Below are 13,776 nucleotides of genomic sequence, written 5' to 3' on the forward strand. Positions count from 1 at the left end.
TTCTCATGTAGAAGCTGTTGTATTTTGTATTTGTAGTTTGCTTCTCACTCTGTCAACTAACTTTTATTCTGTCCATCAAGGAGCAAAATCTGCCCCAAACCTTATTTGTTTCTCACCTAGAGTCTCCACAGCCATTTACAATCATTTTTGTACTGTTGTATCATACTTTTCAAGACATCAGGGCAAAATGATCCCTCCAGTTACAATTTATATGAGTCACTTTACTATTTCTTGCTGTGAAACCACAGTGAATCAGAGAGGACAAGGAACCAAAGGTTTGACAAAAATGAAACTTTCTTACAATATTAGTTTAAATATCCACATTTTATGAAATATTCAACATATTTTATTGTATAGTCATTAACCAGAAAACGTCCAGTACAAGGTGACTATTGATTCTATATATTTAAACACTGCCATTCACATCCCATTACACTGGAATCACACAAAGGATCTGAATCTGTAATGTACAAATGTAACAAACATAATTTTGAGTATTTGGGCAAAGGTTTCAAAAAATTATTTATTAATTTACAGGAGATACATGTGTGTGAACATGGGGGATAGGGGATCACAGTATGTTCTAATGGATCATTACACCGAGTCTACATAAAAAAGAGCATTTACATTTCTGACAACAGAAAATATTTTTAATGTAAAAAAAGTAATGGTCTGAACATTGTTTGATTATTAAAGAAAATAGTAACACTGAAAATGCAAGGAAAGAGTACCCTACAGGAGGTATTGAATGATTTCATGTGATGGAACAGTTTTAATTGAATAGAATTACAAAAATAACATTTTTGATATTTTCTTTCCTGAAAGTCTATTGCACACAGCTTAGTTCCACATTGAAGAGAAGACACTGTACATTAAACAGAAACACAAACACACAGATTTACAAGCTGTCATTGTTCTTTCGATCAGCATTTTAACTGTACATATTACTACAGCTCATTGAGATTCTGTAAAGCTTTGTGTAAAAGGGAGATAGACAGAATCTGAAATTTGCAACAAATATAAAAAACACATAATTGTCATGAGTTGTCAATTATATTTTGCATATAAAAAAGTATACACAACAATTAACTCTGTTTTATAATCCCCATTCAAAAAGGGAGGGGAGGGACAGTAGTAATGGATGGGCTTAAGACCTGTATACCTGAATTAGTTTCATGGTATCTCATAATCTTTTCAACACAAGTGAGAAAAAGGTTTGCCTTGTTTGGTCCCGACTCCTCTCCTAGTACATAAGTTTAGCTGCTGTGTAAAATTGCAAAGTATGGTAGGGGCTTCTCTTTCCAATCTCTTGCTCCTGGACTAGTAGCCTCCTACACATCTTACAACTTCCATTAAATTATCATCACCCACAAGGAAAAAAAAAACCTGCAGAAAAATGGCTTTCAGCTGAAAGAATGCAGGCCTCAGTCTCGTAACAGCAGTACAAGAGTGTGGACCACGGACGGCCGCTAACGTGACATCCCGCTAAACTCTAAATTGGCTACTCTGTGCTAACAAACTGAGCGCAGCCAGTGGCCAAAATGTATGTGTCATATAAACTCCACTTATTTGACAGTCAATACCTGGTCTCTTCTCAACAAAATCCAACAAAATATTGGCAAGTAGTTTCCAGCAACTTACCAAATTACAAATTTAAAATTTTGTATCACCAATTTCTACAAGTTTCATCTATATATAAAAATGCAGATTTAAAATAATATCTCTGTTGATCCTCTGACAAATTTAGTTCATCAGCAGGATATTTTGACACTTTTTTTGCAGTATTATTTTCGAGGCACTCAACGTTAGGAAACTGTTGCGCTTTTATAAAGAGTTGCAGCACTCTGGTTGTTGGCTAGACTGGGATGCACCAGTCACCTGATCCCAACAGTGAACTTCACATCACAGCATGTGCTTATCACAGTAATTTCTGCTACTCTGAGCAGAGGTTGGCCAGCAGGAGATCAGGTGACGCTCGTTGTCAGCAGGTTGATGTTTCTTCTCCCTCCAGTGTGCAGCCCACATTTTCCAACTTATGAGCCAAGTGCATCTTCTTGCAGTAAGGATCTGTGTCCAGAGCCTCCAAGATCTGTAATGCAGAAAGTGAATGATGACATTCAATTTACTTTTAATACAAGGTATATCCAGTGGCTGATTACACTACCAGTAAAGTGAAAGTGGGAAAAAGAGAGTGATGGAGGAAAGGGGGATTGTCCGGTATGAAAAGAAAAGATAATATGGGAAGATGAGAAGTGAGATCATCTTCTTGGTGACCTCATTATTCACTACACCATGATTATCAAGAGCTCTTTCTACTAAACTCACACTGACAAATGATTTACATTCAGAGGACTTGGAGACATTATGAATTCCATCCAAACTTTAACCACTTTCTATATTGCTCCTAATTGCTGCCTTTGAGCTCTCGCCATTCTTTCATTATGTTGGGTAAAGCACAACTTAACTGTAGTAGAACTGTTTTTACGTTCATTGTCTCCCCTTGTATGGCATAAACCACCACCCTCTCACTTGCGAACATACTGTAATTAAGTATTTACTGATCTAATTGAGACTACTCTTTGTGTCATATGCTGAAGGTACCCTAGATTTTTCAAATATGTTCACTGGGGCCGTTCATAACTTGAAAATTGGTAGCCCATCACAGTTGTTTTGGCATATCTTTTGCAAATCACAATCAGCAGTCAACTTCTGACACTCTAGACCCCTTGACATATGAACCTTCAGCTAAATGAAGTGGCAAAAAATTTCATGAGCAGGAGAAGTTATATTCAAACACATTCCTATAGCTCATGATTTACACATACTCTGGTGTGAACAGCACAAGGTTGAAGAAAATTATTTGTTATACTAATTATTTAGAAACAACAAATGGTATGCCACAAGATCAATAAGAGAAGTGCCGTACAAATCTGCACATTCTCAATGGACTGTGATTACTCACTACTTAAGATCATAATTACATCTGTTCCCAAAATTTTTTTGTCTTTTCAGCTAAAGCAGTGTCAGCCAAGAATTTGACTTGCAAGCCATGCCCTGGCATGAGTGCCACAGTGTTCAACTATGCAGGTCAATCAGTTACATCAGCACATGGACAGGGGAACTTTCAACTGAAACACCAAATGGTCTTAAAAACAGCTCAAAAACAGTTGTAAGATTGGCAGTGTCCTCAAAATGTATAGCAAGTGAACCTTCTAATTCTTTCAAGGTCACAATGAATTCTTCAAGCCTTGCATTTTCTTTCATGGCAGTGAGCTTAGGGAACTGGACTGTACTATCAGAATGTGTCCCTTCTCTAACATGATGCTCTTTTTAAATGCATCTCCATCAAATTGGAAAGATGTTTATCACCTTGCAACATCTTACTGTGGGCAGTGTGCAGTCAATTCCACTTAAAGTACAAGGTCTGCAGCCCATTCCAGATGTTATGATTTCGTTCCTGAGCTACTTTTTCCTTCATAAATACAACAATAGTGAATTTTAAATTGAAAAATGATTCCAGGCATGTCCCTAGACATAATCAATGTACTTTGCAGTCATATACAGGGTGTTACAAAAAGGTATGGCCAAACTTTCAGGAAACATTCCTCACACACAAATAAAGAAAAGATACTATGTGGACATGTGTCTGGAAACGCTTAATTTCCATGTTAGAGCTCATTTTAGTTTCGTTCTTCCACCTACGCTCAATGGGGCACCGGTGATTTCATGTGGGATACTCTACCTGTGCTGCTAGAACATGTGCCTTTACAAGTACGACACATCATGTGGTTCATGCACGATGGAGCTCCTGCACATTTCAGTCGAAGTGTTCATACGCTTCTCAACAACAGATTCGGTGACCGATGGATTGGTAGAGGCGGACCAATTCCATGGCCTCCGCGCTCTCCTGACCCCAACCCTCTTGACTTTCATTTATGGGGGCTTTTAAAAGCTCTTGTCTACGTAACCCCGGTACCAAATGTAGAGACTCTTCGTGCTCGTATTGTGGACGGCTGTGATACAATACGCCATTCTCCAGGGCTGCATCAGCGCATCAGGGATTCCACGTGACGGAGGGTGGATGCATGTATCCTCGCTAATGGAGGACATTTTGAACATTTCCTTTAAGAAAGTGTTTGAAGTCACGCTGGTATGTTCTGTTGCTGTGTGTTTCCATTCCATGATTAATGTGATTCGAAGAGAAGTAATAAAATGAGCTCTAACATGGAAAGTAAGTGATTCCGGACACATGTCCACATAACATATTTTCTTTCTTTGTGTGTGAGGAATGTTTCCTGAAAGTTTGGCCATACCTTTTTGTAACACCCTGTATAAAGTCTACACATTCTTCAATAAATTCCACTGAAAACTGTTGCAAATTGAGACTGGAATAATGCATGCAACTTTGGAAATTTTACTATTCATACCGCCAATTTCTTCACATGCTGCATGCCTGCAAATTTAACACAAAGTGCTTCTTGATGTACAGGAAAACGAAACCTGTCTGTTGATCATTGTAACTTTTTACTCTTTCATTACTTTCTGCGGAGTATTGTAATATCATTTCATAGAAAATTTGGAGTATGCATTGCTTATGCATCCCTCCATTGCTGTCCCCTTTTATTTTTGAAGGCTTGCAGCAATCGATCACTTGACTGCCTTGCTGTGTGCAAACAGCCACTGGATCTGTGAACATCCTTCATGCGACAAACAAATAGCAAAGGGTAAACAGCACTGACACCATGACTCTGCCAAACTAAAGAGAGCTGTGCCAACCAAAAAATGCCACACTAGAATGCTAATGAAATGTCACACTTTACAAAGTTCTTCTGGGAAGTAACAAGCAAAGCCAACACAGGTCGAGCCTTGGTCTGCATGTGACCTGCTTACCCAGCGCAAGTGAAGTTTGGCAGTCTGTGGCTGGCCCTTATCTAAAGGAATTTAAGACATGGAGATTTTAGTGACTGAAATGTATTAGATCACATACACTCTAACACATATTATTCTATATATTAAATTATTATCTCATCACACAATATTTTACTTAATATAGAACAGAATTCTGTGACAATACTTGTTTTATTATTTATTTCAGTTTTATTTACAATAAAAAAACCAGGATGATGGAGTGATAAAGCAGTCTATATGTCACAGAAAAACAGATTAAAAATTATATACTTAAGTACTCCCAAGTGCAGTCTTGTGATGATGATGAGGATTTAGCTTAAAAGCATGGAACAGTGCAATTACCAGTGCCTGATGTGACATAGACATTATATGCGACACTTCATAATATATGTATTTACCTGGTCACTATATTTTGTCACATAGATGTAGAGTTCCTTGAGTGCTGCCACTGTATCAAACTCTCCAACTTGTGACACAGATAACTGTTGCATTGCTGTACTCATTTCCTGATCCGTAATCTGTGGAAGCAGCTGAACATCACAATAGAAATGTGAAACCATTTCCCGATAATGCGGTATGTCCTTAGCAAACAGAAGCTTATTGGAGGGTGAATCCTTCCCAAGACGGTGTTCTGTTGTTGAACAAGCATCCATAAAAGTCTGGGCAATCACAGACAAGCAGGAATCAACTGTTGTTGTTTTGTTGATGTCGAAGATAAAATCTGGGTTCTTAATGAAGTTCACCCAAAACCTTAATGGAAGACTGCAAAAGAAATTTAAACAAATTATAAGATTCCTAAAACTCACAAAATAACATAATTTTGGGTGACATTTTATGATTGAATAAAATGAAAGGAACAATCATTCAGGTATATATCTTCCTCCACATACTCAAGTGCAATCCTGTCACAGTTTTAGGAACACCATTGTTATAAATTCTCACAAATACTGTAGACAACAATATAAAAAAGTTTTTCATTTCTTTCTAGCATTTTACAATCATTAACCATCAGAAGTGCATACGAAAGCTCGAAATAACAAGGATTCCAGGAATGTTTCCAAAGTGTGTGTATTTATTACATTCTCATATGGCAAACAAAACATACATACTTTTGTTGTTGGAAAAATGGTTCTTAGAGAAAGGTAATTCAAGACCATAGTTATCTTGAAAGACAATGTAGATTTTTGCTGGCTAAATATATTATTACTACCTTTTGTTATTAATTTGTTTTAAAAGAGAAAACAGTTTAGGGCATGGTTGGTACCCACTGACTTTTAGTGTGCTCTTTATTTGGTGTTAGAACAGAATCCCCTCAAATGATATGAATAAATACAACAGATTGACAGTATTGGCTGTAAATGTTATAATGAATGAATATTGTTTACTGAAGCCCCCACTCATGGAAATTTTATCATTTGTATTACTAAGACAGCAATTAAGATTATTATAGAGATTAGATTTAAATATGTCTTATGGTGATATTGTCACTGTTAATGAATATTCCCTTAAGAAGAGCTTTACTGATTGCCACAATATGGAAAACTATGTGTAAATGAATTAATCTCATCTGATAAAGAAAGCATGGATCTGTAAATAAATTATTCATTTTCTCTGCAGTATTACTTAACTGAATGTCTTTTATATACTAACATTTGAAAAAACTGAAATATTCAGAAGGGTGCATGTGATGAATGAGTTTTATAGCACAATATGTCAATACAAAAATTATTAGGATTCCAGAATTGTATGCGATTTCTAACTTTGAGAAGTCACTGTGGTGAGGATCTACCACGTGCTGCAATTAGATCCTCTAAATGTAGTGTTATGGAATGACACAGGGAATCAATATTTCTGTGGGGATTTTGCTACATGCAGTTTCTATTAGAGTCTGCAAAGCACCAACAGTGGTTGCTAGAGGTCAGCACTGAATAAACAACTAACCACCCATGTCATGATATGTTTGATGGGTGATATGTTAGGCAGTATCAAGGGAAGCATTTGTAGCTATTGTTCTTTGAACAAAGCATGCACACTTCTCACACATTTAGCTAGGCACTGTTCTGTAAAATATGATGTGTGGAGTTGTCTGGAGAAGCAGCCCTGTCTTGGGCTCTCAAACATCCCAAAACAAGGCTCCTTGATTATGCTTACCACTGTAGTGTTTAAACATGTAGGAGAGGTTGAAGTGGGAGTCATCCAAAAAAACTACATTTTGCCGCTCTGCAAATTAGTATCTGCATTGAGATATCCACTGAATCATGTGGTATTTACTGTTTTCATGTACAGAAGTTGATATGATGATATGCACTTCACCAATAAGGCTCACAGCAAATGCTACATAACTGTTAATGCAGACAGCTCCATAGTATTTCAGTACCAAGTCAACATTATAAAAGAAGGTATATGTTCAGTTGCAACAAATGGACAAGATGGTGATCATTGCTTACTATTGTATTTTTGCATTCCACACGTGCATCACATTCATAGCAGCTTTTCAAGTACAACAAAAAAGTCTTGATAGGGTAACTGTTCCCCAGTGACCCATCATTCTGCTGCATTTGAACTCACATGTTGATATTAGATCCTTTGATGTTTAAGAGGAACACTTCCATTTACTTTATTTCACAGCTCTTTGCTTTGGCTTTGGAACAAGCATATAATGATTGTAGTAAGGAAGATGAATGCTCAGATTTGGTTTACTGGGAGAGTTTCAGGAAAGTGTGGATCATCTGTAAAGGAGACTGCATGTAGGACATTAGTGCAACCCATTCCTGAGTGCTGCTCAAGTGGGGATCTCATCAGGTCAGGTAAAAGGAAGACATTGAAGCATTTCAAAAGCGGGCTGCTAGATCTGTTACTGGTAGGTTTGAACAATATGCAAGTATTATGGAGATGGTTTGGGAACTCAAACAGGAGACCCTGAAGGGTAGGCAGTATTCTTTTTGAGGAACACTATTGAGAAAATTTAGAGAACTGGCATTTGAAGCTGGCTGCAAAACGATCCTACTGCCACCAACGTACATGTCATGAAAGGACCACAAATATAAGATATGAGAAATAAAGGCTTGTATGGAGCCATATAGGCAGTCATTTTCCCTTGCTCTGTTTGTGAGTAGAACAGGAAGGGATATTATTAGTAGTGGTACAACGTACCCTCCACTGTGCACCATACAGTGGCTTGTGGGGTATGTGCATAGATGTAGAAGTAAATGTAAATGTAGACTGAGTTCTGACCTTTCTGATCAGCTGAGAGAAAGTGCAGCTGGACTCACATGTATACCATAACTGCATAATGTTAATCCTTTGACTACTGTGGATGACACATCATGCTCTGCCAGTCCCCAAGTGCTGAGGGTCTGTTTAAACACAGCCTTTGGGTTTTCCACCTCTCACTGCTGCTGGTTCTTGGAGAATTTTCAAATATTTATCATACAATGTGTGTGCGTCTATGCATTCTGTCATTTGCAAAAGACTTTATTTTGATATCTTGATCCATTTACGAAATATGATGATTGTTATGACCATATGCTTCCCATTGGGATGGAATTGGGCACATTGCACTGTGACTGTCCATGAGAGACAAAAACCAATAACTCCCAATAACTCATGAATAAAATAAGATGAGATATCATCCGGGTCTCAATTTCTAATACAATTTTGATATTGTATCTACATTTCATACACAGCAATGTATTAGCTAAAATCAACTATATACACAGATTACTAATATATCTTTACCTCTGCAAACTCTTTACAATTTCAGACAATGCTTTACATAATTTGAAAATGAATAATGAAAAGAAATTCAGTATTTTATCAAGCAAAGATATCAGAGTGTAAGATGCACAAAAAACAAATTTTTTCACCAAATAGTTTTCTTAAAATTGGATGGTACATATTTTATAGCAACAGAATGCCACCTCTCAGCACACATAGTGATATTATGTAAGCAGTACAGTGACAACAAAGCTGCGCTCAGTGTGGAATCCAGAGAACAAGTCTCTAGTAGTCAAAGGGTTAATTATACATTGTTTATAAATTGTTCAACAGTTTCTCCAAGTTTTGTTTGATTTAGGTCACTCTTTCTGGATATTGACATTTCCACATATACCAATTTATTTTGTTTATCCTTGTTCATTAATTGTTCAGGATTAAATTTCAGTAACAGCTATTTTATAAAATAGTTTAGTCCCACAGACAGTACAAAACATATCGCTATACAATTCTGTACAGCAAATGGCATTACATCATTGATAAATGTAGACTATGAACAGAAGTCTGTTGCTAAGGCAGAATACTCAAAATTTCTGGGTGTGTGCATTGATGAGAAGTTGAATTGGAAGGAACACATCGATGATATGCTGAAACGGTTAGGTTCAGCTATTTATGCTATTAGGGTTATTGCAAATTTTGGTGATAAACATATCAGTAAATTAGCTTACTATGCCTATTTTCATTCACTGCTTTCATATGGCATATTTTGGGGCAATTCGTCACTAAGAGAGAAAGTATTCATTGCACAAAAGCATGTAATCAGAATAATAGCTGGAACCCACCCAAGATCACCTTGCAGACATTTATTCAAGCAGGTTGGGATATTCACAGTACCTTTGCAATACATATATTCACTTATGAAATTTGTCATTAATAATCTATACCAATTCAAAAATAACAGTGAAGTGCATAGCTACAACACTAGAAGAAAGGATGATCTTCAGTACTCTGGATTAAATTTCACTTTGGCACAGAAAGGGGTGAATAATGCTGCCACGAAAATCTTTGGCCATTTGCCAAGTAGTATTAAAAGTCTGACAGATAGCCAACCAACATTTAAAAGCAAATTAAAAGAATTTCTGAATGACAACTCCTTCTACTCAATAGATGAATTCTATTATTTTGTGTAAAGAAAACTTATGTTAAAGTGACACATTCCACATCATTACGAATTGTTGTATTCATGATCTATGGAACAAGGATTAATGTATGTGTGTATGTATGTATATGTATATTATATGGGAGAAATTTGAATCAAATGCTCAATTCATGAAGCAAAATTATTCATCTCTAAATAAGCTACTGAAAGACAGGTAACCTTCAAAGCAGAAACTGATAAAATGGAACTGATTTATTATACATTTCTAATACAAGACGGGACAGGAAAAAAAATACTTACCAGATTATGGCAGGCATATAAATAAACAAATGTTCACAGACACATAACCTTTTTTTAATCCATCTGATAAATGAAGAGAAATGGTTGGAAATACAACAGAACAGATGGAACATGGATGTGATATATAAATTTTATTTCACCAAAGAGCTTAACTCTGCCAAAACTGTTTCAACACTTTGCTGTTTTCATCGTGTGTGTATAAAAAAATTGAAGCACGCTATTAGTCACAAAGCGTATGATCTCAAATCCATCTTCTGTATATGTCAAGACAGCATAATCTATCTGTTATATTACACAGAAGTGACGAATTGGTAAGGACATGAAAAATAATTCCTTAAGAAAGAATTAGTCTAAAATCTGCCTGATTTATAGCTTATCATTATGTGCTCAAAATACCGTATTTACTTGAATCTAAGCCGCACCCGAATCTAAGCCGCACCTGAAATTTGAGACTCGAAATTCAAGGGCAGAGAAAAGTTTTGCACCGCACCTCCAAATCGACAAAGTTGGTCCATTGCAATATGAGACACAATTTAGGTCGAATGAATGGACGATACAGCTACAGTAGTTTGGTTCGAGTCGTAAGCTTAGCAGTTAAGCTTTACCAGGTAGCCATTGCTATGCGTCAGGCACTCCGTCCGTATTTATACGGCTACCTTTCCTTTTTCGCGTGCTTCGTCTGGTTTGAATTGATTGCTTATTTTTCTTTGATATGATAAGTGCCGTTCTCTTTGTTATAGGTGTTTATATCACTCTAAGCTGAAAATGCATTATTGTACTGTGTTATGCATTTTTTGTTGCATTCTGATAATGAGTGTTTACCGCCTGTCGCCACTCGCGGCATGGCTTGCTTTTGTGCACGCTACCACTGCTTACAATAAAAAAAGAGAGGAATTGTCTCATTAGCGAAACAATGGCAAGAAACTGCTATTTGTTGTTACTTACATTGCTGCTTTCTTTGATAATGATAAACGAGAACCAAATAATAGACTGCGTATGATAGAAGATGTGAACTAGAGTTTAGTGAAAATTTTTCTCTGTTTGGAAATCTTTGCAGACGCCTCTTTAGTACATTAAATTCTGCATATAAATTAGAGTCATCTTAGATTTAAAAATCTAGTCAGTTGCCGTGCTTCATTTCTGACTGTATCACTATTCGGCATAAGAATAATACGAATATAAACATGACATGAGATGTTTATTCTTTCGCATTTGCTGTTGTCTCACTCTAGTTTCGTAGTTTGTTAGGCAGACAGGATTTAAATGAGATAGCAGCAAACACGAAAGAATACATGGCAAAATGTTTACATTCATATTATTCTTATGGTGAAGAGAATACTGCATATGATTCACAATTCATGAAAGTTCCTATTAGCAACCATCACTTGTCACAGGTAGGAAAAAATTCAGAACGTAGAGTTGGCCATATTGACAAACATCCCAAACAGTCTAGCCAGTCTCGGGGCATAGAAAAAAGCTCGTCTTCCACCTTTTTTTTAATTTATTTACTGACGCAGAGGTTTTGGCACCAGTATTTATCTTTGTGCCTGCAAAGCATGCCTGTGTAGAGCTACGTATATTCGACGGCAGAAGTTAGTTGTGGCGGCACCTACCAACATTTTTCAGAACTTCCGCTTACTTTGCTCTTGATTCTAAGCCGCAGGCAGTTTTTTGGATTACAAAAACCGGAAAAAAAGTGGGGCTTAGATTCGAGTAAATACAGTAGTCAAAATAGTCATTGGCTAAATTTTTGGCCACTTCGTTTCCCAAAAGTTAAGAAAGTTGCATTGCTTCCAATCAGTCACAAATGTAATAGGCATGGAATTGTGCTGCCCACCACTTGAACTACGGCCTGTAATGCCTAAGTGAAACATATAAGACTTATAATAATTTTCAGCATCCACTAATTTATTTAATCAAGGTGAGTACAACTTTACCATGTTTTAGGTTAATAGCTTTGCATTTTTATATTCATCTTTCACAATTAAAACACAATAACTATATTTATTTTTAATGGTTCCTCTTGGCATCTTCAGATATTCTACAGTTGGTATGTCCTCAAAATTTAAAGTGAAATGTTTGGTGCACTATACATATCAATCATTGACAGACAGTTACATACTGATGAATAGGTACATCTTCATGGAGTGATACAGACATTAATGCAAATAATGTTGGTCACTTAGTAATCTGTCCATGAAATTTCTGCTGGGTTCTGCTGGGATAAGCAGCATATGTTCACCATGTTAACTAAGGGTTTTCTATAAAACCTAAAAGTAATACTCAATCTATTCACTAAGGAAAAAACCTTTCCTGCACTTCTAAAAATCACATACATTGAAGAGTGAACAGATCTTACTCCCTCCCCCCCCCCCCCCCTCTCTCCCACCCTCAAACCTCCTCTCTAGTATGGCACATTTATTCTCATCAAACAGTGTACAAAGGTTAACTGTATAAACATACCTGTTGGATTTCCAGGCGTGAACCACTTCTGGATCAATAATGCTGTATCTCCGAGCAGCATCATCAAGGAGATCAAATAACCACTTAACTGCTGGAGGAAGTGCTTCATTTGCCGTCAATATAGTGTTGAAAAAGTCATCTACAAATTTCTGAATGGTGCCTTTTGTAGACAGAAGTCTTGTTAGAAAAATTTCAGGAATGGCTTTATGAGTTCTTTCTGATGTTTTGTTGTTTTGGTAATGGTGCTCATCAACTGTTCTCACTAAATGAAACACACGCACATTTGATCCTGATTCTATATCACCATTTGCTGTTATTACTGGTGACAAAGAATTGGGGAAGAATGACCCTGTACCTAAAAGAAACAAAACTTATGAAAAACAGCCACATTCTATAACAAGAACCACAAGATTCACAATTATTATTCTATATTGGAAAACAATATAAAAACATTTGCATTTGGGATCCCACAGTATTACAATTATTATTAATTATCACATCAATTAGTAATATTTTTTGCTATATTTAGAAGCACACTTATGACAGAACCTTATTAGATCTAACAGTATCAAACAAACCTGGCCTCTCTGAGGATGTGCATGGTGAAACTGGTATCAATTACCATGAAGCAATTATAGCAAAAATGTTTAATGAGGTACAAAGGGAAACTAAAAAAAAGTATATGTTCAGTCTCAAGGAAGATCTTGAAACCTTTAGCTCAGGGCATGAGCACCTAGAAGAACTGTGGTTTAAGTTTAGAAGAATAGCTGATGTAGTATTAGCTATGCATGTACGGTACCTGGCAGAACAGTTAATGATGGGAGGGATTCTCCATGTTATACAGTTATTGCACAGAAACTTTTATAGAAACAGCTATTACTGCACAAGTGCTGTAAAGTAAAGCCTAGGTCTATATATAGAGATGCACTAAACAAAAAATGTTGGTCTTTCAAAAGGACAATATGTGAAGCCTTCAGTGATTACTCTAGCACAATATTATTGAAAGATCTCTCACAAACCTGAAAGATATTCCTATTATATGTTAGGATTGTCAGTGGCACCAAAGTTAATTTCCAGCATCTCATGGATGACACAGGAAACGAGACTGAGGATAGCACACAAAAGCAGAAAGGAGAAATGTATCCAAATGCTACTTTCTAAAGGAAGCTGCAGGAGTACTAACACATTTTAGTTCTCACTCTATTGCAAAGATGAGTGATAGAGATGTCAAT

At 36.5% G+C, this 13,776-nt stretch overlaps 1 protein-coding gene across 1 annotated transcript in view; it reads right to left on the reverse strand.

Moving 5' to 3' along the window:
• Nucleotides 1-309: 309 nt before the first annotated feature.
• Nucleotides 310-13,776, reverse strand: part of LOC126249408 (plexin-B) — a 1,292,451-nt gene continuing 1,278,984 nt past the window's right edge. Inside the window, exons 19-21 of the mRNA XM_049951062.1 lie at nucleotides 12,545-12,899; nucleotides 5,307-5,670; nucleotides 310-2,089 (exon numbers count right to left, since the gene is read on the reverse strand). Of these exons, the coding sequence (XP_049807019.1) occupies nucleotides 1,982-2,089; nucleotides 5,307-5,670; nucleotides 12,545-12,899 (827 nt within the window). The 3' untranslated portion in view covers nucleotides 310-1,981. The remainder of the gene's footprint in view (nucleotides 2,090-5,306; nucleotides 5,671-12,544; nucleotides 12,900-13,776) is intronic.

Source organism: Schistocerca nitens, chromosome 3 (assembly GCF_023898315.1).
Source record: "Schistocerca nitens isolate TAMUIC-IGC-003100 chromosome 3, iqSchNite1.1, whole genome shotgun sequence".
Taxonomy (NCBI): Eukaryota; Metazoa; Arthropoda; class Insecta; order Orthoptera; family Acrididae; genus Schistocerca; species Schistocerca nitens.